Raw genomic sequence first — 27,221 nt, forward strand, 5'->3', positions numbered from 1 at the left:
GAGTGATTAGTGGATGGGTTGCAGGTGTGCAGCTGGGAGCAGGTGAACCAGCTTGGCACCAATCAGGAGCCAGGAGAGGGAGGGAATCACCACGGCAACAACACAGGACACACAGAGAAAGAGAGAGGAAACAGTTGGTGACATGAGCACGTTTCTCTGTCTCTTACCTGCAGCCTCTGTTTGAAGAGAGCACTGTGTCGGTGTGCTGCAGTGTCCTGTCTGAACCCCCCCCCCACAGCCTGCGCTCTACAGAAGGTGAATGCACTTGTGTGCAATTTTAACACTATCAGTTTTATGAAGTTTCTAGAACTTGTAATGCTAATCGCGTTAGTACGGAGCCCCCCTGGTGTCATCTGAGAAAACAAAAACAAAACGTGCGCACGGTTTTATAATCTGTTCGCACGGATTCATAATCCGTGCCCTCAGTTTTATAAACTGTGCACACGGTTTTATAAACGTGCCCACGTAATCTGTGCCCTCGGATTTCTAATCTGTGCGCACGGTTTTGCAATCTGTGCGTACAAATTTGTAAACGTGCCCACGTAAACGCGCACAAATGTTTAACATTCCAGAGAAGACGGCACGGGTAGCCTACTTTCAGCAGCGTCTGCATCTGACAAGTAAGTTATATTTATCTTGAATTAAGGCTAGATTTAATGCTATATTATGTATTGCATTGTTCATTTTACTGCTTTCTTAACGTAACGTTGCATGTATTGAGCTTTTCACTCACTCCAAAACCGTTCAGTTAGCTAGCTAGGCTGGCGTTCTGTGAGCACCAAAGTAACTGCTGCTGTTACAGATAGTGAGGAGGTCTGGGTGGGTGGGTGGGTGGGTGGTTTTGTTGCCTTAACATAAGTGTAATGTCCCCGGAAAACGACCAGCATCTCGGCCCGGCCTAGCTGTACTCAGCTCAAAGTCGCCCTATATTGAGTAAACTGAACTAGCTACCAACTCCCGCTGATACAGCGACATACACCGAGGTGTTGTAGCCTAACAATATCATATTCTCGGGTAACGCAACTTCCAACCGCTGCTGCTTTTTACGGGGCTCTGTGGTCTGGTCTCTATTTTCGTAAGATTTCATTTATATGTGTGCTTACATTTTCGTACCATATCGAACAAACATCTTCATGAGAATGCGCTTGTCCAGTTATGAAGCTTCAACTTTGAGTATCCAATTAGTTGAGCAGATTTTCGTATCTTTATATATTTGTAAGCTAACGTTACGTTGTTTGAATGTTTTTTATCTGGCACTCCTGACTGATAAAGTTTCCCATTCGGATTACTAAAGTGACTGAACTGAAAAACCCAAACTGGGACATATACTGTACATGCACACACGCGGTGTAGTGCTGCATCGGTCAGCTGATATGGTTATCCTTTATTTTTATTACTGTAGAATGTGTCAGTCATGCTCCGACACATAGACTGACACCAGAGTAACAGTGTTAACATTCATGTACAATTTGTAACTCTTAACCCCTCTTACTACTATTACAGATTAGTTTTTTAAGTTTAAAATACAAAGGCCTGATTTTGATTGTCCTTCATCCAAGTACTACCTATTAACATTTTCTAATGTTAACGATAAATAAAAACCAGCATGTGTTTCCTTCTTTGAAGTCTGCCTTCCTCGCTGCAAACAAAACTATATGTTAGCTACTGTTTTCACGCTTTACTCTGGCACACACGCCAGAAAAATAATGGACAGGAATTACTCTTCAACAAACTGCTGGTATCCCTGTCACTCACAATTTCATAAGTTTATGTCCATACTTTTATATCTGCATGTATTCATATCCCTGTTTTGTTTGTTTTAGGTGATTTGGTTCCATGGTTGGCCAGTGATCTCGTGTGTGTGTGTGTGTGTGTGTGTGTGTGTGTGTGTGTGTGTGTGTGTGTGTGTGTGTGTGTGTGTGTGTGTGTGTGTGTGTGTGTGTGTGTGTGTGTGTGTGTGTGTGTGTGTGTGTGTGTGTGCTTGCCTCTTGGTCTGGTAGGTGTGACAGAACTATCTGAAGGCCATAAAAGAATTCAAGAACAACAAGAGATATACAAGTACAAACTAAATGTATTTATTAAATAAAAATTGTTGCTGCATTTGAAAATCTACTTAAAACTCCACCCTCTCTACCCTACTTGTGTTGATCTCACTAAATTCAGGATTGTTAGACCCTGTAGCTTTTATCAGTGTATGTTTTGATGTGTGTGTGTGAGAGTGTGATGTTTACATACATGTTTCCCATGTTTATATAAACATTTGTTCCACTTTTTTATAAACATAAATGTTTTTATAAACATATACAGTAAATGTATTGTTCCAATACAGTTTTTACAATACAGAATTGTATTTTGAAAGGGTGTATTACATGCCAATTCAATAGGTTATGGTGATGAATTTACATATTTTTTTTTTTTATGTATGACTTGTTTCCCTTTTTTTGACACAAGATAAGTCCCTTATTTATATTTTTTGTATTTTTCTAAAGGCTGTTTCCTGTTCATGTTTTTGAGCTATTAAACAACACAGATCTAAGTGTGTATATGAGTTTCTCATTCTAGGAGATTCTGGGGGGGAGAGATGGGGGGGCGGACATGAGTTATTTCATTAAACAAGTAATCATTAGTAATGCCCAATGAATGAATGCCCAAAAGGAGGATATTTATAAAATGAACTTTTTTACTAATGTAGAGGTGTTTGTTAATCTTAAACTGCTTGTCAAGAAATAAGTAAACCATAACATTTATCTGTCTTAAATACGGACCAGCTCACCACTTTATTTTAAGAGGCAAACCCATGAAGTAATGCTTTGTTAATTATGATTATAACACCTGGTATCAAACAGAAAACATACACTGCTGTGACTGGTAGGTTTTAGGGCTTGTTCTTTTATCTGCAGACTTAAAGACCTAAATATCAGTATTAACTCATTATGAATGCCTTAATCAAAAAATTGTTATTGCTTTAAGTCATGCATGAGATACTGAAATATTGTAGATTCCTGATAGTTCATGAAGTATTAAACTAATAAACCAATTCTTTTTAATGCATGTAATCATTAAAAAAATTGTGATATCGTAATTCATATACCCTTTCCATACAAGTTTACCATAATACTACAGGCCGCAGTGTGACAACAATCATGTCACTCTTTCGCCACATAATGTTGCTACTTGCCACTCTGATAATAAAGGTGACACTACTCTAAACTTTACTACAGTACAGTTTAGAATTGAGTTCATTCATATATAGTTTAGAAAATATATATCCACAATGAAGCTGACAGCAAGGAGGGACTAATAAAAAAGGTGCAATTACTAACATTTCAGCACCATGGACAGCATCATAGTCTTATCAATACACAGAGTAATTATAATCATATCCTGGAGGATATAGAAGTAATGAATTTACAAACAGAATACCTCTAAATGCAGATGCAATAAAAATATGAAATTCAGGGTCTATGCAGTGAAGTCTACTGTATTTGCACTAATCTGTGCAATCTAAATACAGACTAATAAACATTTTAAAAAATGTGAACATTTTGTAAACCAGTATATTGTCCGTGGGAGCACCAAGAAATACTTAAAGCAGGTTACTGATACTCTTCTAAGAAAGGGAAGCCTCTTGGTCTGGTAGGTGTGACAGAACTATCTGAAGGCCAGAAAAGAATTCAAGAACAACAAGAGATATACAAGTACAAACTAAATGTATTTATTAAGTAAAAATTGTTGCTGCATTTGAAAATCTACTTAAAACTCCACCCTCTCTACCCTACTTGTGTTGATCTCACTAAATTCAGGATTGTTAGACCCTGTAGCTTTTATCAGTGTATGTTTTGATCAGTGTGTGTGTGTGTGTGTGTGTGTGTGTGTGTGTGTGTGTGTGTGTGTGTGATGATCTACATCAGTCATTGGGGTGTCTGGAGACTGTGTCCGCTCTAATCTCCTAAGGCCAGAAGAGCCCACCAATGTTGTGCCTTGTGTAGCTCACGTAATGCATTTCAGTAAGTGAGGACTTGGTTAGACTACTTTTGAAATGCCTCTGCTACTACCTATCAATGTTTAATATTGTAGTCAGTTCTTCTCTCAGGGAAAGGTAGAGGTCAGTGGCCATGTATGCATCCACAGGAACATGGAGGTTGTTTTGGGCCATTAGGTAGGTGCAGAGGGTGAACACATCTTCATCACAAGCAATGTCACTGCGGTGGATGCAGTCAGAATCACACCTGATGCAATTTTCCTCAGACACCTGGCAAAGATAGTCCTCTGTGTTATATACAGTAGTTCTGGGATAGCATACATGGCATCAGGCCGACCATAGGGAACATGTTCGTTCCTTGATGGACGAATCAGGTGGCTGTTCCAGGTCTCCTTGGTTGAATCCAAATCATCCTGCAAAGGTGAGTAGTAGAGTAGAAATGATAAAATCATATTAATTCAATTAATCATGATTACTAGGGAAAAACAATATATTCCCTGTAAAACCTGGAAATATTTCAATTTGAGGGCTTGATTGCCATATATATTCCTAGATGAATGCAACCAGAAGAAAAGACAGTAAGATCACACTTTTTGGCTACTAAAAACCAAAGTGGGTCATAAGTAGGGGAGACAATGACCCAATTATGTTTTCTGTCGCAGTCTATTGGTAGATTTCAAAACATGTTTGCAGACAAGTTAGACCAACTGCAAAGATCTTTTTTTAAGCTCTTCGTTTGATTGTGAGAAAATTGTTTATTGAATTCCTTTATTAAAGTCCTTTTATATACCATTTGCATTTAGGTATATATATACTTTGTTTTACAATAAACCCAGGTGAAATTGTGACCCCATGGCCTTTTTGTGATAAAGGATTTGGGTCATTTAATCACCAATCTTTTTTTTTTAATTGTCTCAAGGAAATAACCTCCTAAGAACAAGGATAACAAAGCTAAAAAAGAAAGAAAAGATAACGAATAAAAAGGAAGACAACTGCACACAAAGATGTGAAAAGATAGGCTAAGTGTATACAAAAAGTTAGAGTATCATATCCAATGAAAAGTAAGTAGCTTTTTTATGCCTACATCTGCCCCTGATTATAGCGTTTTTATTCAAGCAATGGTTATATCCTACTGTTTGGTATATGTGATGATTAAGAATAAAGTGTGTAACGTTAGCTTACAAATATATAAAGATACAAAAATCTGCTCAACTAATTGGATGCTCAAAGTTGCAGTGTTTGAAGCTTCATAACTGGACAAGCGCATTCTCATGAAGATGTTTGTTCGATATGGTACGAAAATGTAAGCACACATATAAATGAAATCTTACGAAAATAGAGACCAGACCACAGAGCCCCGTAAAAAGCAGCAGCGGTTGGAAGTTGCGTTACCCGAGAATATGATATTGTTAGGCGGCTACACAGCTCGGTGATATGTCGCTGTATCAGCGGGAGTTGGTAGCTAGTTCAGTTTACTCAATATAGGGCGACTTTGAGCTGAGTACAGCTAGGGCCCCGCGAGATGCTGGTCGTTTCGGCGGGACATTACACTTATGTTAAGGCAACAAAACCACCCACCCACCCACCCACCCAGACCTCCTCACTATCTGTAACAGCAGCAGTTACTTTGGTGCTCACAGAACGCCAGCCTAGCTAGCTAACTGAACGGTTTTGGAGTGAGTGAAAAGCTCAATACATGCAACGTTACGTTAAGAAAGCAGTAAAATGAACAATGCAATACATAATATAGCATTAAATCTAGCCTTAATTCAAGATAAATATAACTTACTTGTCAGATGCAGACGCTGCTGAAAGTAGGCTACCCGTGCCGTCTTCTCTGGAATGTTAAACATTTGTGCGCGTTTACGTGGGCACGTTTACAAATTTGTACGCACAGATTGCAAAACCGTGCGCACAGATTAGAAATCCGAGGGCACAGATTACGTGGGCACGTTTACAAAACCGTGCGCACAGATTGCAAAACCGTGCGAACAGTTTATAAAACTGAGGGCACGGATTATGAATCCGTGCGAACAGATTATAAAACCGTGCGCACGTTTTTTTTTATTTTTTTCTCAGATGACACCAGGGGGGCTCCGTACGTTAGCATGTTACTGACAGGAGCTATATCTGTAACAGCGTACATCATGGTATCACTTCAGTTAATTACTGTCCATTAGCTCTCGTTCACTCCTGTTCTGTTGCTCCGCTGTACATAAGACTACAGGAGGAGAAGCTTTTATAGAACCTTAATGTAGCAACTTCTTAGGCTACACACAATGTGTCAGCCGGCTCCACTGCTATCAATAATGACCTTCTCTAACTCTTATACCCATTTTATTTAACCCTCTCCTCAATATAAGGTTGCGGAGAAATATGAATTATTGCTCTTCCGTTGCAGTTCCTCCAGGTAGAGGCTGCTTCTTCAACTCATCACTCAGTGAGAAAAAAATGCATCATAAACTGCGTATTAACATGTGTTGGTAATGTCAAGTTAGCTCCGACAGTTAAAGCTAGTAGGCCTAAATGAGGTTTGTGTTTATTTAAGTAAGTAAAGAGCATTTGTACCCTTTAGACAGAGACAATGTTTTGTCAGGATCTAGCAACGTTAAAGGGGTTTTATTTCATCCATTTTCCTGGCTTTGCAAGAGTCCTTTTTTTGTCGTGTGATCGGTAGTCTCTTATCTAATCTTTTCAAATGGCGCACATGCGCAGTAGCTAGGTAAGTCTCACATGAGCTAGTTAGCTATTTCTACATCTTCATTCAGTACTGGACAGGACTAGCCGGGAGACTTCTTCTAAACGAGAGCGCACTTCCGATTTTGCGTGGAATACCTGCAGAACAGGGACATGTATGTAGTTCTTTTGTAGATTATGGTGAACTAGTGTGTGTTGTAGCAGTGTTTTGCCATTCAGAATGAGCTAGCATGCTACGGTTAGCCACCCCTTTTCGGCTAGTGACGTAGAAAGCCCTGCATATTTTGAACAGCTCACCAGGAGACTGAAGGCAGGACACATTCAGAAACCGTATCTCACTCAGAACACCATGGATGGATTTCTTTTCCAAGTTTGTATGCGTGTGGAAGCACCAGAGAAACAAAATAACACCCCAAATCCCAGAAAAATTGATTTTATCATAATATGGGCACTTTAAAAGGTTGATGATTGATCATCCAGCCATTTGTGTAATGTTTGATTCATGTTAAAGATGACTTTGATTTTTAACTACAGTAATAATAATGTAGAAAAACAAAGATTTTAAATTTAGAACGCCCCCACATTCATTTCAGGATGATTGTATTTCAGGACGGTTTCTTGGAGGATGGTGAAGAAATGTGGTTAAGGACTGGGACTCAATGACTCAAATGACCACATGTGAGTCCCGGGGAGTCCCATCAACATCACTGGGCTTTAACTGGGACGTTTTGGGACCGATTGGTTGGAGTGCTGTGGCCGAAGTACGCGTGGCGGAACACTGGTAAGAGCAAAAGAGGTTTAACCATGTATCCAGCTAATTTAAAGAGCTCACGTTACTGTATGGTGTGAACAGTTACCTCCGTTTAATATTGCATGTGGCGTTTTCCTTTGCGGGGGGGGTGCAAATGTTCCATCAAAACAAGTTCCTTCCTGAAACTACTTTGCAGAACACCCGTCGCTATGTCCGGAGCAATGCGAGATTACTTACCGTGTGACTTCAGTGAAGTCAATGAGGGTTCAGGGTTCAAAGGTATAGTAAGTGATGTTTTTGTCAAATTTAGTGAATATCTTCTCATGGTCACCTAGCACTCTATTTTCTGTGTGCGCTAAAAAGAAATCTGGTGTTAATGGAATGGAAAACGAACAAGAAAGGAGTGCACCAGCCACAAAACATTATTCTAGCCTGTTAGAATGGCCGCATAGCGGTCGGATATGTCCAGCAGGAGACTTGAGGCCGAGGTACAGTGCAGATCAACATTTATTTTCGTTTATTTCACCAACAACCCAAAAATGAAAGCCACGATTGCAACGAACAAACTGAGCACCACAGGCAGCACGTGGTCCTGACAGCAACAGTGTTGTATAAAGTACTAGAAAGCAATACTTGAGTAAAAGTACAAGTATCGTACTAGAAAAAGACTTTGGTAGAAGTGAAAGTTACCTTTTTAGAATATTACTTAAGTAAAAGTCTTAAAGTATCTGATATATATACTGTACTTAAGTATCAAAAGTAATTTTCTGATATTTAATGTACTTAAGTATTTGAAGTAAAAGTAAAGTTTTATTTTTTTAAAAGCAGGCGGTTAGAACTTTTATTGTGGCTTTCTTATAGTAAAGCATAAAGCATATTCAGGGTTCCCATATCTTCTTAATCTCACTCATCAAATCAAAATCACATTCTTTTCTAGGACTTTTCAGGCACAATTCTCTGAAGTTCAAAGAACAAACGGCATATTTTTAGAGCTGACATCAATGTACAGAAACATTTCTTGCAAATACGGCCACGGGTGTATGACGTTATCTTCACCACTACCCTGTTCACCGAGTTCACCGCTATCGTCGGGGTGGTCGTCTACGATAACGGGAGGTCCTCCAGTAGGTGCTCGTGCTTCCGTGGCGGTTTCAGTTGTGCGTCCTCCTCCTCCTTTAGCAACAAACGCGCTGAAATAGAGCGCGCGGCGTGCGGAGCGTGCGTAATGCAATCTAGGAGCAGTGATTCGCCAAACCTCCCTTATTGCAGTCGCACACATTTCTTCTAATTTTATTTTTTAGTAACGAGTAACTAAGCAGCTTAGTGGAAATACAACTGAGTAAAAGTATACAGTTTATCTAGGAAATGTAGTGGAGTAAAAGTGAAAGCTGACATAAATTTAAATAGCGAAGTAAAGTACAGATACGTGAAATTTCTACTTAAGTACAGTAACGAAGTATTTGTACTCTGTTACATTACAACACTGGACAGCAGCAGCGCTAGATGGAAACTGGCAGCCTTTTATAGCCTGCCGCTGACATTATCTGGACCCTACCAAGGGAAATCTGAAATGTACTCAATCTAAACAATTGTACAAATTACAACAACCACATCAGCTACATTTCTACTTCCCTACTGTTATCTCAATTTACTTGCATTATGTCACCTAATACAATCAAACATCGTTAGTCTGAGCAATCCTTGATGGATTGTTCAGACTAACGATGTTTGATTGTACAGTTAAGTTAAGTACAGTTAATTGGTTTGGCAGTTGAGTTCAAATATCAACAATCTTTGCACAGCATCGCTTACTGCACCCTAAGGCCGGCCACACACTGGCTGCGTTGCGTGAGCGTGGCGTTCCTGTTGCGTGTCAGCTGGGTGTCAGCTGCGTGGCGACTGCGTGGCGTTTTCGATGTCTATGACCAGAAACGTGTCCGACATGGCGCTGCTGCTAGCCTTATCTGTCCACATGGATGTTTCCCATTGATTAACTACACTCAAGCAGTAGAATACTTCACGGTAAACATAAATATATACTGATTTGATTACAGCAAAGACAATGTTGGCAGTATTGGCAGCAAAATGGGCTACAGAATATTTCGTTCTGTTTTTTTTATATGACATTTATATATGCATTTATGTCAAAACCTAGAGACTTTCAAACATCAACATGTCATTTATTAATATGTATTTGTGTCAAAATGACATATAAACATCTTTTCCTATTCTGTTTTGCCTGGAAAGGATTCCAACATGCTTGCGTGCGGCATGCTCGAGCCGCGCCCGAGACGTGCGTGTCACGCAGGCAGCGTGCAAGCGCTAACCTGTTAACATGGGAGCCGAAATAAAAACGGACACGCCACACAGCTGACACGCTCACGCCACGCAGCCAGTCTGTTCGCCGGCCTAAGTTTAGGGTGGAGATTGGACCTGACAGTCTGTGCCCTGTCTCTTTGTGCTCTCTCAGAGCAGTGCCTTGTTAAACACAGCTTGCTCTCTGTGCTGGTAACCTACTTTTTGTAGTTTTTAAGGTGGCGGCCATCTTGGCTGTAGGGTGCTGCAGCCACCTCGCCTTGACGTATCTCCCATCCATGACACGCCCTCTCATGAGGACGTTTTGTGGAACTAAAGTAAGAAAAATAGTTTGATTCTCTGTGAGACCACTGTCGCTGATCTCTCCGTTAAAGATGTTTACACTGTGTGAACTGCAGTTAATTTCTCTGGACTGCATTTCTGTGACGGTTTGATAAGAAGCTGTGGTATCTGTTAGCATGACAAGCAGTGCAGGCTCAGCTGTTCTCATTAGAATAATGCTGTCAGAGTCTTCTTATCGTTGTCTTCGCTCAATGTGTTGTATGTTACTTGCATGGTTCAAAATCAGCACCATCTACTAGCGAAATGCTGGTAAAATATGTAAGTGGCTGGTAGATTTGCTTCACTCATCATCCAAAAAAACAATGGTAATCTATTGAGTGGCTTGTCAAATTTGAACATTCACTAGCCATTTGGCTGGTGGAAGAAAAAGTTAATTTTGAACCCTGGTTACTTGGGGTTTTTTAATAATCTGACCCTATTTTTCCAGGTTTCTGTGTGAAAGTGACTGATGGAGCATCATGAATTGGCCAGTATTAAGCGAGATTGACAGGGAAACAAGCTACAATGTAAGTTACTGGGCAATTGGGAGCACCTTTTTAATTTACGTACATAAAAGTGCTTGTTTGGCCGCTGACAGGCTCAGATTACTGTTCCATGTGTCTGAAAAACAGAGGTCGAGCTTTTTTTCAAAGAGAAGATACGTCTCACAACAGAACTAAACTTTGAACTTTATTTTGAAAATATTGAATACAGTGTAAAAAAAAAAAGACAAAAGCAAAAAAAAACAACAACCATCAAACCAAAAAAGTAACCATATAAAACCGATATAAAGTCAGAAAGAAACAACATAAGAGAGAGAGAGAGAGAGAGAGAGAGAGTTTAGAAATGATGCTCGGTGGTGACGTCAGCAATGACGACATCGTCCTCTCGGCCCCGTGCCTCATCGTCCTTGCTGGGTGGACACATCTCCATGGAAACGAGCGGTTTCCTTCCTGCAGAGTGACCTAATGAAGCATGTTGTGATGAGGACATTGATCGATCGATGAACTGTAAAAACTTATGAGCCCCTGACTTCTCATCAGTTCAACCAGGGGTGTAGTGCTATTTTTTTGAAGTGCTCAAATTATGCTTTTTGGCTTTTTCCCTTTCCTTTATTGTGTTATATTGTTTGTGCATTTATTATATTATTAATAATAATAATAATAATAATAATAATAATAATAATAATAATAATACATTTTATTGATGGGCGCCTTTCATAGCCCTCAAGGACACCTTACAGTTAAAACAAGCAAAAAAACAGTTAAAAAGGCAAATATAATTACATTAAAACAAATTTAAAAGATTGTAATGGAAAATTAAAATTAAGCAATTCATCCATTATTTTGATGGAGAGTGAAGTCATGTGGGGTAGGCCAGGCGGGCAGAAAGAGTGAAAAAGCAGTGAGGAAGAGGGGGGATCGGAGTGTTCGGGACGCAATATCTTTTTCCCCACTATGGCCACACCAAGACCCGCCCTTCAATAGCTTTCACACACTACTATTGGCCAGGCGTCCATGCTTACATGTACATGTCCTATCCCCTGACCAATCACCCAAACCCCTTACCTTAACCACTCGAGGTGAAATGCCTAACCCCAACCAATCGAGCTGCTTCGTAGGGCGGGTCTTGGCGTGGCCATAGTGGGATAGTAGGGCTGAAGGAGTTCAGAGAGATATGGAGGAGTGAGATTATGGAGGGCATTTGAAGGTGACATAGTTTTAGGTTTAGTGGGATAAAAAAAGTGGCGGAGAGTTGTTCCTGCGGCACCACACCCCTGTAGTCAACGTGTCAATGTGTGTCCAACACGTTGGTACAGGCAAGCATGGCTGAGAATATGGGTTACCTTTGGGCCTATGTCCACATGTAGACAGCCATATGTAGAGGACGGTGGCGATGCAGTATGGACAGGCCACCACCAGATGGCGAATCAAACTCAGCACTAGCTGGGAGGGTGCAGGGGGTGAAGGCTTGGTAGTATTGCTATATGTAGCTGGAAAAACAAACACAGCTGGTCTGAAACCAACAAGCCATGACCTTTTTATGTGGTAATGTTAATTATAATCAAATATAATAATAATAATAATAATAATAATAATAATAATAATAATAATAATAATAATAATAATAATAATAATAATCTAGTGTAAAAAAAAAAAAAAAAAAACATGAAACATTACTTTATCTTGAGACAAAAGAAATGTGTCCCGAAGCACCCCTAAACTTGATCCCGGCACCCCTGAAAAAATAATTGCTAAAAAAAAAAAAATATTTTTAAAAAGTCTGTGGTAATCTGTTGTGCAGAACTAGAGCTGCACATAACGACAAACAGAGGCCCCCCCCCTCTGTTGTTAGCGTTAGGTTTGTCGTGTGAGATCAACATCTGTAGCTTTTAGCTTTAGTTTGTGATGACCAACTGGTTCCCCCCCAGACTGTTGTGCAGAACTTTTGCAACATTCTGATACTAAACCCAGATTCCAAATGCCTAGATCATTCCGAAAAACAAAAAAAAGTAAAAATCGCGTAAATCTAAAATTTTCAAAAGGTTATCGATACAGCATTTAGAAAATGTCGGCTTCCCCATGGATAAATATCAGACTCTGTTTGTAATACCACCTGACCTTTGAACTAAATGCCCTGTGGCTCAGCATTCAAGTTAAAAAGTTTTCTCAGAATTGTTGGTGTCTTTCTAGTTATATAATTCAGTTTTTCCCCCTACCATGATGGTCCACAATGTTATTAAAAAAAAAATAATAATAATAAAAAGCACAGTTATCACAGAAGCATTTTGAAAAATGACATTAAAAGGGTTCCTGTGGTCACGACTCTGTGAAATGCTGATGAAATATATTAGTATACAATTTATCTATTGCATGATTGTGTAATTCACACTATGTAGTTCTTTTTAAAACTTATATTTGGATTATCTTTTTAGAAAGGCCTGACCAAGGACTGGGGTTGTGAATTAGCCAATTGGCTAGAAACCTTTTATGCGACACATCTACATATATTGTCATGGCTTTGACTATGATAATTATGTATGTAATAATGTGCACTGCATTGCCCCTGACAAATAAACTAATAATAAAAAATAAATAAAAATGTATTTAACCCCCCTAAAGTGCAGGAATCGTGCACATACATTAAGTTCTTCAAACAGCTGCCAGTGCCCTACCGACTCACCACCTGCTGGGCCTCTTCTCCAGGTTTACAACTGTCACGACTTCCTTACCTCTGACAAACAGCCAGCTGGGTGAAGAGTCTCCAACCCCGCTGATGTGACACTTGTAGAGGCCTTCATCAGTCGTATTTACATGGCGGATGGTCATGCGACCTCCAGGCTCAGTCCTGATGTGCGAGCCATCTTTATAGAAATCGGCGGAGAGGTTGGAGGATTGCTTTGTTATGCAGTACAGAGTGACTTCCTGTCCCTCCATCACAGGGAGGACGGGACTCTGCAGGATTACCGGTTTATCTGAACATGGAGAGAAATGGGAAAATGTGTTTGCGTGTCCCTCTGTGGTTCTTACTCATCTCGTAGTTGTTGTCTTTTTTTTCACACTCCTACCGTGAAAACCGATGTTGAGAGAGTTGCTCCGCTGCCTCCCAGGAGACTCGCACCAGTAGATTGCGCTGTCATCCTGCTTGGCGGCGTTGAGCTCACAGCCAAAGGAGGTAGGGACCCCCCAGTCCTCACCGCAGCTGGACATCTTTCCGACAGACTTGGCATTGAAGTTTGTGGCCCTGAAGATCTTCCACCCATGAGAGCTGCTGTTGTCCCCACAGTTCAGAGACAGTTTCTTGTACTCAAACAGCTGAGACGAGTCGGGGGACGCTGTGAGCGAGGCAGGCGCAGAATCATCTGGGGACGCCAACGTCAAAATGAAAGTGCGCTCGGCTGCAGTTCCTCTAATGTCCACTAGCTGACACTGTTAGTTAAGCTGCTTATCAGTAAAAAGGCCCGTAGCCAGCCTAGTGGAAGAGGTATTTACTTATGAGGTTGAAATACTTTATTTTGGTGACTTTTTAATGCACTAATTTGTGCTGGATTAGCTTGTCTGCCGGTATCTTAACAAGCACATTTTTTGATGCACCGAAAATATTTACGACAAAGTTGTCAAATTGCTCACCAAGATCGTGTATAACCTTTTTTAGTCCAAACGCACGCACGCCTCAAACATTTTGCTATGACTGCATACAGTTAGTTGCGTGGATTGTTGATACGTTAAACGTTAGCTTGTTAACATGTTGCGTGCCAGTTAAAGGTGCCGTAGGTAGGATTGCGAAGATCCAGGACTTAGCCCAAAAATGTGATCATCGAGAACTTCTCAGTCCCTCCCCCTTTTCCGCTAAAGCCCACAACGTGAGAATGAATGTGTGCGCATGAGCAGTGATTGACACGCAGTTAGTTTGGCAGTGATGGGGGAGGAGGGGTCTTTCGAACCACCCACCCCCCTGTCTACGGGCCCGATACATAATGTGACCTCTGTAACTGTGTAATAAAAAATAGAAAATAACAGTTGATGCACCAAGTGTTTATTGGAACTAAAACTTCAAGATGAAAATATATATAAAGTGAGTGTATTTGTGTGAATTGACAGGAGACCTTTACCTTTCGTCAGCAGCCAGCTGAGTGGAGACTCTCGATCACCTACTTTACATTTGTAGGCACCTTCATCAGTCTTGGAAAAATTGCCAATGGTCAAACTGCCATTCGTCCCTGTCCTGATGAGGTGGCCATCTTTATAGAACTCAGCGGGCAGGTTGGAGGACGTCTTTGTTTTACAGTGCAGAGGGACGTCTTCTCCCTCGGCCACAGGGAGGAAAGGACTCTCAAGGATCACTGGTCCACCTCAACACAGAGACAAACTACAGCATCTCATCCATTCACACACACATACTGATTGCACAGTCTGATCTGAATACAGATACATACAGAAACATGTTTGAATCTACAACTAGAGAGTTTGATCAACGCCAGAGGATAAATATATCTTTAAAAGAGAAACCAGAAGGGCCCTCGGAAAGTACAGACCTCGGCCAAGACGACACATTCTCACTCCCAGTTCGTCAAATGCTGAGGCTTGGTTTTTACAAAGTGCAGGGTAGTCTCGCATTGCCAGACCTTCCTCCACAGCGCTGCGGAAGAGGGTCTGGCTAGTCCACACGGCATTCCGGGACGGGAGGAAAAACTCGCTCTGATTTATTGCCATTTCTTTAAACCAATCCCAATCGTCTTGGACAATGCCACGGTGCCGCTGCAAATTGGACAGATAGCCTGCTAGCTGTGTGGATTTACCCTGCAGAGATCTGAGTCTTCATAAATCCACCAGAGTTTGAAATCCCAACATAAAGAAAGCGTAAGGTATCGGACATCCGGCTGAAAAGAAGGACATCGGGCAGAATTTCCGTCAGCACTGGAGCAATCCCGGAAGTGGAATGTCGTGGATATATAAAACCACTAAGTTACGGTTAGGAAAATATCTTGGGTGGGGTTAAAGTATGTGTATGTATAATGTCTAACTGACACACGGGACATGGACCCTGGTGGAAAGCGATCACCCTGCCGCCATCCAGACACTAGGGCCTTTCCTTTAGACCACATGTGTCAAACTCGAGGCCCGCAGGCCAAATCCGGCCCCTTGCAGATGTACATCCGGCCCGTATATCAATTTGGGTTAACAATACATTTTAGCCCACCTAGTTGTGCGCCGTTAACAGTTTGAGACGATGCGTTCTTCCTGTGATTGCTCAACACCCCCAGCACAGAGGCTACCTGCAGGGCTCCAAAATACCAGCTAGAAATAAAAACCACAACAATATAACCACTTTGTATTAAAACAATCTCCTTACAAGAAAACCTCATAATGCTACAACAATTGCAATAATGTTGAAAAATAAAAATAATTGAGCTTTAATTGTATTGTTTATGGTTTAGCCCAAACACCCCTTACTTATTCAAAAGAGTGGAACGCGATCCCTACTATTAGTGTATAAGTTTAAGTCAGTTTAAATAAAAAAAAAAAAAATAGGACACACCAGTGCACATGCCTGTGTTCCTATTAGTATTATGTGGAATTATCATTTCTATATTATTGTAGTGCACTGTACATGCCCAGCGAGATGGGAATTAGAAATTCAAATTATAAAGGTTGGCGTCTCCCAATTTAGTCTACATAACATGTCATAGTATGTTACCACTTTATGTACAACTGTTCATTTATCATACAGACTGAAACTCAACTTCTAATAAATCAGAAAACAAATACACCAAAAAATATGAACTAAATACAAAATATAATGTAGGCTATAGCCTATGGCAAAATTTAAACAAGTCTCCTGAAAAGAAACGGGTATATCTCATAGACTAATATACAGTCTATGGTAGATCTCTCCTCTGCCTGCTGGGTGTGTGTGTGTGTGGGTGTGTGTGTGTGTGTGTGTGCTTGTGTGTGTGTGCTTGTTGAGTTTAACTCCAAAAAGACAGTTACACAGGTTCCCGTTAATCTTATGATGGACATGTGTTGTGATATTTAAACAAATGATCAATCAACGGCGAAATAAAAGCCTCTTATTCACGGGACCGGTCTAAAAGACCTCCGGCTTACAGCGGGATCGCCAAGTGTGACTGTCCGAGCGCCGAGCAAGCGGCCCCGGCTGGCGCATGCTGGCGCAAGCTGGCGCAAGCTGGCGCAAGCTGGCGCAAGCTGGCGCAAGCTGGCGGCCTCGTCATTTTATGGAGCTCCGAAAACTCCTATATTCGAAATCTAAACTGTTCATTTCTCGCCTAAAATGTTTTCATTTTTGGGCTGTCTATGTACTGGAAATCCAACCATCATCGAATGCTAGGGTGACCAGATGAGAATGGGTAAAATTTGGGACGGGGGGGGTTTTCTTCTTAATGTTCTATCAGACTATAATTACTTGAGAGTAAAAAAAAAACAATATACCATTATAAAAATCTATGTTTCATTAAAGTTGTGAGTTGATCCCTCGCTCCCGTCTTAAATCTAAGGGAGATAGAGCCTTTGCTGTTGCTGCCCCACGCCTATGGAACAAATTGCCCCTCGACATCCGTCTTGCACCTACAATTTCAATTTTTAAATCTAAATTGAAAACATATCTGTATTCCCTGGCATTTAAAATTGTTTTCTGATGCTGTCTTTTGTCTTGTTGGCTGTTTTACTGTTTATTTGTTTTTGCTTTTACCCTGTTCAGCACTTTGGATAGCTCCGCTATGTTTAAATGTGCTATATAAATAAAATGTACTTACTTACTTAAACAAGATGAAGAATTGTTTTTTGGAAAGCGTGGCTATACGTGGCTATATGTAGTTTGCTGCTAGCATGGAGCCTGAAGTCGGACCCCCCCCCCCCACCCCCCCGTGTGAAACACCAAACTCCTTCCTACATACATTGCAAAACGCTTTGTTTGCATCGCGGAAAACTGCAGTAATCCAGGGGTATTCCCCTACCCAGTCCTCCCGGTACCTGCAGAGACATTTTTGCTTTTTAGCTACGTGTTGATCTTGATCGGGTCCCGGGACACCAGCCTGAGCCTCCATTTCAAAAATGAATGAATGAAAATTTGCGTTGCAACTTGCAGCCAGTGAGCAGCCGATGGCATTTATATAACACATACTCTATGGTCTTACAAAGCTAACGTTTTTGATCGATTACAATTTCATCATTTTTTGTGAGCTGGAGAGGTCTCGTTACGAGGAAGCTAGCTATAGCTCTGTTTGCCATTCATTCCAATGGGGAAACATCGCTGCTAGAATTTCGACATGCATTCCGGTGGCGTATTCCTTTAATTAAGTGGCTGCAGGATGACTCAATCACCATGAACAGTTTTTAATGTTCAATCAGACTAGAACTACTCGAGAGTCAAAAAATAAATAAATAAATAAAAAATACTCAAGAGTCTGCTTTTGAGACTTTGCTCTAATTTTCGGGACAATTAGGGCAGGATTCGGGATTCGGGACAACTGCTTGGATTTCGGGACTGTCCCGAATTTTTTGGGACGTCTGATCACCCTATTGAATGCCGAAATAATTGTTGGAATACAGGTGCTGCAAAGTTCATACAAGTTACCAACCAATGTGTCCTCGGTAAATGGGCGTGTCAAGAATACATCCGGGAATTTTAACTGTTCTTGGCGAAATGCGAACTTGTGTATTGGGACAGTTCTTTGGCAACACGAGATGACGTTTTACAGGGACACAAGAACACAAGTCAATAGAAGAACACATATCGGGAAACGCCCAGAGTTTTGCTTGATTTGCTAAATTCTATGATGGCTAAGGAACTCTTTTGATGACTTTTGTAGGGCTTCATGTCAACAAAAATGCGCCAAAGTGTACAAAAATGTCGGAAAAAGCAACTAATTTACAAGAAGGTGACAAATGTCTGAGAAAGCCAAAAAAATGTCGGAACAAAAATGAAGAAAAAAGCTAACAAAATGTTAAAAAAAAGTGACATGCAGTAACAAAAGCACGTCAAACTCTCCATGTCTGGCCCTTGGTGTGATTCTCTGTTAAAATGAGTTTGACACCCCTGCTTTAGACTGACCGATCAGGTAGAGAATTGCAGTGCTAAGTGGGGGGAATTACATCTCCTCCTTAGGCCTTTATTTAAAAAAAATATGGTTTATAAATGGTATTCTTACTCAGCTTTGACATACACGAGTCTTTGATTATCCATCAGCATACATTCCTCTAATATTAGTCAAAATAAATCATAATTTCAGCTTTTTGGACTCAAAACTTAGGTACAATTTAAAAATCCAACTAGGTTTATTGACCATGAATTCCGAAAAAATAAGTGTAACACTAGTGGGTAATAAGTTGGTGTCCGTGGCGTGTGTACAGTACTGGTGGTAGTGGAAAAACACGTCAACAGTTAAAAAAAAGAAAAAAAAAAAAGAAATCAACAATAACATTGGAAAAGAAGTGTCAAAAACGTCAATCACCGGAAGAAAAGCGTTGCAAAAGTGTAATTTTTTTAAATTTAATTCAGAATGGATACTAGGCTGTTATAGGTTTGCAGGCAGCACTATAACTATTTTATTGTCTTGAGTTTTGTTTATTTCACAAATTGCACCATATCAGGGTCACATGTGTGTCCCATCGATGCCAAAGCAGAAATTCAAGTAGTAGTAGAAGAAAGAGTGCCCCAAAAGAGGAAGAGGAAGAAGAGGAAGTGTACGTGTGGTTTATGATTCTCTGAATCTTACCAGTTATGGTGATGTTGACAGTGTGGCTGCTGTCTCCGTGTTTAGATTCACACCAGTACACCCCGCTGTCGGACAGTTTGACCGCTTTCATGTCGCAGTTCGAGGAAACCTGGTCTCCCCAGCCCAGTGCACACTGGGACAGCTTCAGGCTGGGAACACAGCGGTTCATTTGTCATTTACAAATGTGGAAATAATTCAGTTTTTATTAACCGCTCGGGTCAAATTTGACCCATTTCCAAAACGTTTCTATATCAGAAATTTGGGTTTCTCTCAATCAACCTGTCAAAAAAAAAAAGAAATGACGTAGATGGTTCCAGACAACGCTCTGATCAGTTCACTACGTCCTTTAAATTGGGGTGTTTTATTCAATTTTATAGCATTTGAAGAAAATGTTGATAAAAGAACGTTTGAAAAATGTAAAAATATAAATGTCACTCTTTCCTTGTTGTTTACGGTCTCCTGTATTCTCTGTTGTGTTTGACCCCGTTTCATCCATGTCTGTTTCTTGCTACTGAAAGCACTTTGGGCCAGATTTACTAACACTGGCGCAGTTTGCGCTGCGTCTGTTTATGCGAGTTCGGTAATAGCGCACGCTATGCTTCCACATTTTGCGTAGTATTTATCAACCCTGACACCCATCAGGCAATCAGCGTCTTTCTCCGCCCACTATACCGTAAATTGCGCTGTAGCAAAGCGCTACTGGTGCTATGATATGGCTGAGTGCAGACTGCGATATTCCAACAGCTGATGCTATGACTGTTTGAAATGATCCTGATGCCGATATATTTGTAATATAGCGAGGAGTTTAACAACTGCTGGAATGGGGGAGATTCAATTTCATCTTTGATTTCTTCCAGTAACTCTAATATTGCATGGCTGCTTGATCTGTAACGCTAAATGATGTTGTGTTCACTGAAAGTGTAATTTTTGTGTTAACGATATTTTCAGCCTCGCCTATGTCTTTGTCTTGCTCAGATTACCGTTGCCATTTCACCAGCGGCATAAAGGTCTACGAGGAAACTCGACTGCGGCTGGTTTAGAACTGCTTTTAAGAGGCGGAGAATTCCCCCCCCCCGCAGAATAGAGACGCGCTCTTACTGACAGTCTTTGTAAATACCACAGAATATATAATTCGGCGCACTTTGCGCTTATACTCCCACCTTTTTGGGTGGAACTCCCACTTTCCCCACGACCCTCCCACGAACGCATATTGAAAGCGCAACTTGTCTCTTCTCGCTCTTGTGGCAGACAATCTGCGATTTTACCCAAGTGCGCCCTGTTTGTAAATAGCCCGCATCAGTTACGTCCGTCTTTGCGACCAATTAGCGCCTGGAAACAGGCGCAAACGGCTTGATAAATCTAGCCCTTTGTGTCTAAAAAAAAAAAAAAGGTCTGTCAAATCAGATTTCAATTATCTATACACCCCAATTCCCGCAAGTTCTCTGATGACTGTGACATGGGAAGACAGCGGTCAGTGTAACGCTTATCAGTTCAATTTTCTAAGCACAAACAGACATTTGGAAAAACAATAGGTTCCAATATCCAATTTTTAATTTTTTTCCGCCTTGACAAATAAAAAAAATTGGATCTTTAACCTGTTTTTCCAATTTTCTGTATTTATTCAGAGGATCAGAAATTTAGAGAATTACAAAATTGCTTCTGAGCTCCAATTACTCAATACTGCAATGATATTCTCTCCCTCGTTCCGCCTAGCTATGATACAGCTAATACATTTGCAATATGTTGCAATATCATACATGATGTGCAATATTTTACCTGTCCTGTCCTAAGTGTATAATGTCTTAAATTATTCCTGGTTTTAGCTATTTATCATTTGGCACTCACAATTTTAATTGTATGGGTCTCTGTGTAAGCCCAATAAAGGTTTATCTATCTATCTATCTATCTATCTATCTATCTATCTATCTATCTATCTATCTATCTATCTATCTATCTATCTATCTAGCTAGCATGATGTTCATTAAGTAAATTATGGACCCTTTATTTTAAAGTGGACAATAAAGCAGGGGAAAGAGACTATCAATGAGGAGCAAAGCATTCTGGGTTCAGTGTTGATGTGCTACAGCACATAAAAAAAGCAGCTTTGCTTTCATCTGTGATATGTGTGGAGGGGAACTGACCCGTCTGTTGTGTATCTCCACGCCGTCCATTTACCACAGCCCACCGACATTTTCTCATACTCGAAATACTGAGACCTGTTATGAGTGAGGGTCACAGAGACTTGAGAGAGAGAGAGAGAGAGAGAGAGAGAGAGAGAGAGAGAGAGAGAGAATATATAACATTTTTGCACCGCCTGTTTTCTGGACTGCCTTGCCTTTTTAGGACATGGTAGCATCACTTTACATTTTGCTTTATTTCTTTTGAAAAAGCTCACTCCATCATACTTTCAGATACTAGACTGAGCCGGATTGATGTAATGCTGAGGATGTGTTTAACCCTTGTGTTGTCCTTCGGGTCCCAGTGACCCGAAGGACAACACAAGGATTATGTACTTCCGTTTACTTTGTTGAGAATTGCTCTCTAAACAAGGGTTAATACAGCACCTTAGTTTTTGTTTGTACAGCATTTTGGTCAGCTTAAACTGTGTTCTAGAAATAAACTTTACTTACTTACTTTACACAAACAGGGTTTAGAGAGCAATTCTCAACAAAGTAAAGGGAAGTACATAATCCTTGTGTGGTCCTTCGGGTCACTGGGACCCGAAGGACCACACAAGGGTTAAGAGAAATGCTGGTTAAGTTTGATACCTGTTTCTCCTGCAATACACTTCAATGGATGTGTACTGAGGAGAGCAATCTAAGAAGTAGTTCTCTTAGTGTGCCAAGCACTACCACATTGGTCAATGTCAACAACTCTTGGATGGATTGTAATGGAATGTGGTTCATCATTCATGTTCCCCTCAGGATGAACTGCGATAACTCTGGTGATTCTCTGACTTTTCATCAGGTCAACATTTTAATGTCAGATTTTTTAACTTTTAAATTTTTTTTTATATATGACCAAATACCTGCTGAACTAGCCTCAGCTGATCATACGTTTCGTAACATTTTAATCGGCAGAGTAACTCCAGTTCTCAAATGAATGTAGTGCAGTAAAAAAGTAGGTAACCCTTTACTTGAAGGTAGCTACATAAGAGTGACATGACAGTGTCATGACACATGAACCTTAACCCTAACCCTAACCCTAACTTATAACAAAAACCGAATGACACTTAATGACAGAAGTGTTATGTCATACACGTTTATGACTTGTTTATAATGTTTATGACACATTCATGACAGTGTCATGTCACTCTTATGTAGATACCTTCAAGTGAAGTGTAACCAAAAAGTACTGTATCACCCTTTGTTGAAATAAGTACATTACCATGACTAACAAAGAAGGTTCTGCAACAAATAGAAAAAATCAAAAGCAAAACTAACAAGCTTTTGTTAGCTTAACCACAGACCGGGGGTGACAATGTTCCGAGCCCACACATCTATGCTTTCAGACGCCCGCATCTCACGAAAGTAGCATCTCATAAGAGGTGCGATGCACTGTTGAGCAGCCCATCCGCCTCAAATTTCCATCAACTCTTCGTGACATTGGACCACAGAAATTGAACAGACTTGCTATGGCATGGCGTTGTGCTGTGACTGCTTCACATCAGACGCTAAAGTAGCGCAAAGATTAAACATTATGGCAATTCCCTACGGAAGACGATTTGGGCCACAATGTGAAAAATGTATTTGAGTTCTGTCAGAAAAAGTCAGAACTAAAAAATAATTAAGTTTAAAAAAAAAAGAATAGAAAAAGGCTTTTTTTTTATAATAAAATTCAGAATTCTGAGAATAAAGTCTTCTGACTTTAATCTGGTAACACTTCACAATAAGGTACACAAAAAAATAGGTAGTTAATGATTAGTTACTGTTTTTGAAAGGGTAGTTACCCTTTTTCAGAAGGGTAACGAATGGTTAGTTACCCTTTTTGAAAAGGGTAGTTACCCTTTTCAGAAGGGTAACGAATGGTTAGTTACCCTTTGACTAACCATTCGTTACCCTTCTGAAATGGGTAACTAACCATTCGTTACCCTTCTGAAAAAGGGTAACTACCCTTTTCAAAAAGGGTAACTAACCATTCGTTACCCTTCTGAAAAAGGGTAACTAACCATTCATTACCCTTCTGAAAAAGGGTAACTACCCTCTTCAAAAACAGTAACTAATCATTAACTACCTATTTTTTTGTGTATCTTATTGTAAAGTGTTACCAGGACTTTTTTTTACATGTGGCCCTAATCCTTTTCCGTAATTGTTCAACTATGTATTCTGTATGTATATTTAGCTTCATACTTCTGAGACATTTATACCTGGCCCTGACAAAAACAAACTGCAATTAAACTAAATCTAGCAAACACACTCTGCAAACTAACTAAACTAAAATGAAATCTAAAAGTCAAAACTAACATAAAATAAAAACTAAGTAAAATTTTAATTTAAAAAATATCATAACCTGACCTACTCCTTTGCTGCCACCCCTAGAGGCGGTGAAAAGTTTTACAGTGTAGCTAACGTAGTGAGCTATTCACAACACCGTTATCGTAAATTATTAACCAGCAATTGGATCAGCGAGCGCACAAAAAAGTGTTTAAAGCGTTGAAAAAGGCTTTGAAAAAAGCTTAAATTAATTAAATAGGAGATATATTTTCAGAAGTTTACTAACTGAGCTGCTTTGTGCAAGCCAATTTTAAATAACAGAAAATGCTGTAGCTACATTCAAAATTATTATTTTTAATTACAGTACAAAGTCTGGGTAAAGTTTTTCTGTTATTTTACAGATTGTAAACAGATTGTATATATATATATGTGTGTATATATATATATATATATATATATATATGTGTGTGTGTATATATATATATGTGTGTGTGTATATATATATGTGTGTGTGTATATATATATATATGTGTGTGTGTATATATATATATATGTGTGTGTGTATATATATATATGTGTGTATGTGTATATATATATATGTGTGTATATATATATATATGTGTGTGTATATATATATATATGTGTATATATGTGTGTGTATATATATATATATATATATGTGTGTGTGTAGTATATATATATATATATATATATATATATATATATATGTGTGTGTGTATATATATATATATATATATGTCATATAAATATGTATATGTATATGTGTTATGTGTATAGTATATGTATATGTGGTATATTGTATATGTGTGTGTATGTGTATGGTGGTGTTATATATATATGTATGTGTATGTATAGTGAAGGATATACTATTAAATATATGTACATATAATGGCAAAATGTACATGAATGGAAAGTCACATGAAGTAAAATACATCCAGAAATAAATTCTGGAAAGATTTCTAGTACTTTTCGAGCTGTTGTGTTGTTTGTTTAGGTGTGAGAAACATGAGACGATCGCTTATCCATAAACGGGAAGTTAAAAGGAAACGACAAGAATGAATAAGGAACTTAACCCTTTCAATCAATGACAGGCTTCTCGCAACACAAGGACTCGCTGAAAAAGAGGGAGACCTTATTTTAAATGGGGCCTACAATAACATGGTGGGCAGCCTAGAGCTTTGAAATGTAACTTTGTTTATGGTGCATACAAAACTAAGCTATTAAAATAATAATGATTTCACATATTCACATATTTACACATCATGTTTTAATGTTAAAATGTGGAACAGTCAATCCTTAAGCTTAACTGTATCTGTGGATGGCTACCTGGCTACATCATTACAAATAATATGTTGGATTCATGTTAATGTATATTTTCAGACATATTGATACATTTATTTTTTTAAACTATCAAACAATAATTTGGTAGCCCCCTGCAGTTACTGAGGACCCCCTAGGGGTACCGGGCCCCCTTTTGAAGTCCTCTGAAAGAATTAATCCATCATACACACACACACACGTAAGGCTTGAATCTTACCTTGATGGTGGTCAGACGTCTTGCAGGCGCTAAACAACACTGAAAAAAACAGTCCCAGTCAGTTCTTGGTGAGTGCAGAAAACCTTTGAACGTTCATCCAAATCACACTCAAATGTTCAGCTTCATAAATATTAGTTCAAACTTTTAATAACTTCATGGCACTTGATGGCATCAGATCGGCATCTTCAGCATCTTTTGATTTCTTTTGAAATAATCTACCAAAAACAAACGTACATCCTTAAGCAGTGTTGGGAGTTAAAGCGTTACAAAAGTGACGCACTTACAGTAATGTATTCCTTTTTGCTGTGATGCAGTAATATAACACAGTAATATACTAATACTAATACAATACTAATACAATTTTGGTAATATTATACCCGTTTTAATCTCAGTAATGCAAGTTACAACACATTCAACCTGACATTTAGTGGTGTTTTTTGGCATTTTGGCACAGAGAAAAAAAGTCTGACTATTTCCTTTTGCTGTGTTCAATGGTTGAAATGACTGCAGAGACGGATACATTTGCGACATGGACATTATGTATCAGTTATTATGAGATATTTATGCTGCGTTGAAGCGAGCTGTCCCGCCACTGTTCCCCGCGGTCAGAGCCAGAACCAGAGACGGTTGGGCTAGGGACATCGGTGTCCTGTCAGTGACAACAGCAATGTGATCGAGCAACTGACAGATAACATGTCGGGAATTAATGTTTAGTCTTGCTACACATAAATACATTTTACATTTTATCAGCAGTGGGAAGTAACTATATTGTAGGCTATTTTGATTCAATTGTAAGGGGCTTTTAATTGAGTATTTTAATTTAATCCTACTTGTTAAGCTACTTCTAGTCCACCACAATTCAGAGTCAGGTATTGTACGTTTTACTTAACTATTTATTTTATAGCTTTAGTTACTTTGCGGCTTCAGATTAATAATACAAAATAATATAAATAAATGATAATGTACAGTACAGGCCAAAAGTTTGGACACACCTTCTCATTCAATGCGTTCTTTTTATTTTCATGACTATTTACATTGTAGATTCTCACTGAAGGAATCAAAACTATGAATGAACACACATGGAATTATGTACTTAACAAAAAAGTGTGAAATAACTGAAAACATGTCTTATATTTTAGATTCTTCAAAGTAGCCACCCTTTGCTTTTTTATTAATAAGGGAAATAATTCCACTAATTAACCCTGACAAAGCACACCTGTGAAGGTAAAACCATTTCAGGTGACTACCTCATGAAGCTCATTGAGAGAACACCAAGGGTTTGCAGAGTTATCAAAAAAGCAAAGGGTGGCTACTTTGAAGAATCTAAAATATAAGACATGTTTTCAGTTATTTCACACTTTTTTGTTAAGTACATAATTCCATATGTGTTCATTCATAGTTTTGATGCCTTCAGTGAGAATATACAATGTAAATAGTCATTAAAATAAAGAAACACATTGAATGAGAAGGTGTGTCCAAACTTTTGGCCTGTACTGTATACAGTGGATAAAGATGACTATTGATCCCGTGGTGAAATTCACAAGCTACCTGCCTGTAACGCAAAAGTAGTGTAAAGCATTACAATTCAGAGGCAGTAACATTGTAACATAACTAATTACTCTCAAATGACAGTAACTAGTAATCAATAATGTATCACATGTTGGAAGTAACTTGCCCAGCACTGTCCTTAAGTGACTTTGGTTTGTTACTGAATGGTTGTCGTCTGTACTCACGGAGGATAAGAAGAGTTGCCTTCATGGTTGTCTGCAGGCTGAAGCCTCAATGGCCGTCTGCTGTGAATAAACCGGCTGTGGTGAAAACATCCTGTTTAAAGTTAACACCGAGAGGCTGAGGAGGGGTATGCGACTACTGCACACAGTAGAACAGAAACTGTCATATCGGTTTTATCAGGGCTGTAGCCAGCCTAG

The 27,221-nt window shown here is 39.4% G+C and overlaps 1 protein-coding gene and 1 long non-coding RNA gene across 2 annotated transcripts; one reads left to right on the forward strand and one right to left on the reverse strand.

The window, feature by feature from the left end:
* LOC120554286 lies at positions 1-13,377 on the forward strand. Its single transcript, XR_005638359.1, has 4 exons — positions 1-255; positions 7,289-7,460; positions 10,516-10,594; positions 13,274-13,377. It is a non-coding gene; the product is annotated as an uncharacterized LOC120554286 (long non-coding RNA).
* On the reverse strand, positions 10,856-27,080 carry LOC120554231 (sialoadhesin-like). Its single transcript, XM_039792990.1, has 9 exons — positions 27,027-27,080; positions 25,294-25,332; positions 21,444-21,543; positions 19,303-19,451; positions 14,680-14,919; positions 13,636-13,929; positions 13,300-13,542; positions 11,914-12,060; positions 10,856-11,032 (listed from the first exon to the last, which is right to left on the reverse strand). The coding sequence occupies exons 1-9, from the start codon at positions 27,049-27,051 to the stop codon at positions 10,908-10,910; spliced, it is 1,362 nt and encodes a 453-aa protein (XP_039648924.1). The 5' UTR covers positions 27,052-27,080; the 3' UTR covers positions 10,856-10,907.
* Positions 27,081-27,221: the final 141 nt, after the last annotated feature.

This window comes from Perca fluviatilis, chromosome 24 (assembly GCF_010015445.1).
Source record: "Perca fluviatilis chromosome 24, GENO_Pfluv_1.0, whole genome shotgun sequence".
Lineage (NCBI taxonomy): Eukaryota > Metazoa > Chordata > Actinopteri > Perciformes > Percidae > Perca > Perca fluviatilis.

Coding starts and splice junctions, on each gene's coding strand:
- LOC120554231 (XM_039792990.1), bottom strand. CDS start 27,051: ATGAAGGCAACTCTTCTTATCCTCC. Junction 19,452..21,443: donor TGGAGATACACAACAGACGG/GTCAGTTCCCCT, acceptor CTGTGTTCCCAG/CCTGAAGCTGTCCCAGTGTG. Junction 13,930..14,679: donor CAGCTGGCTGCTGACGAAAG/GTAAAGGTCTCC, acceptor TGGCGTCCCCAG/ATGATTCTGCGCCTGCCTCG.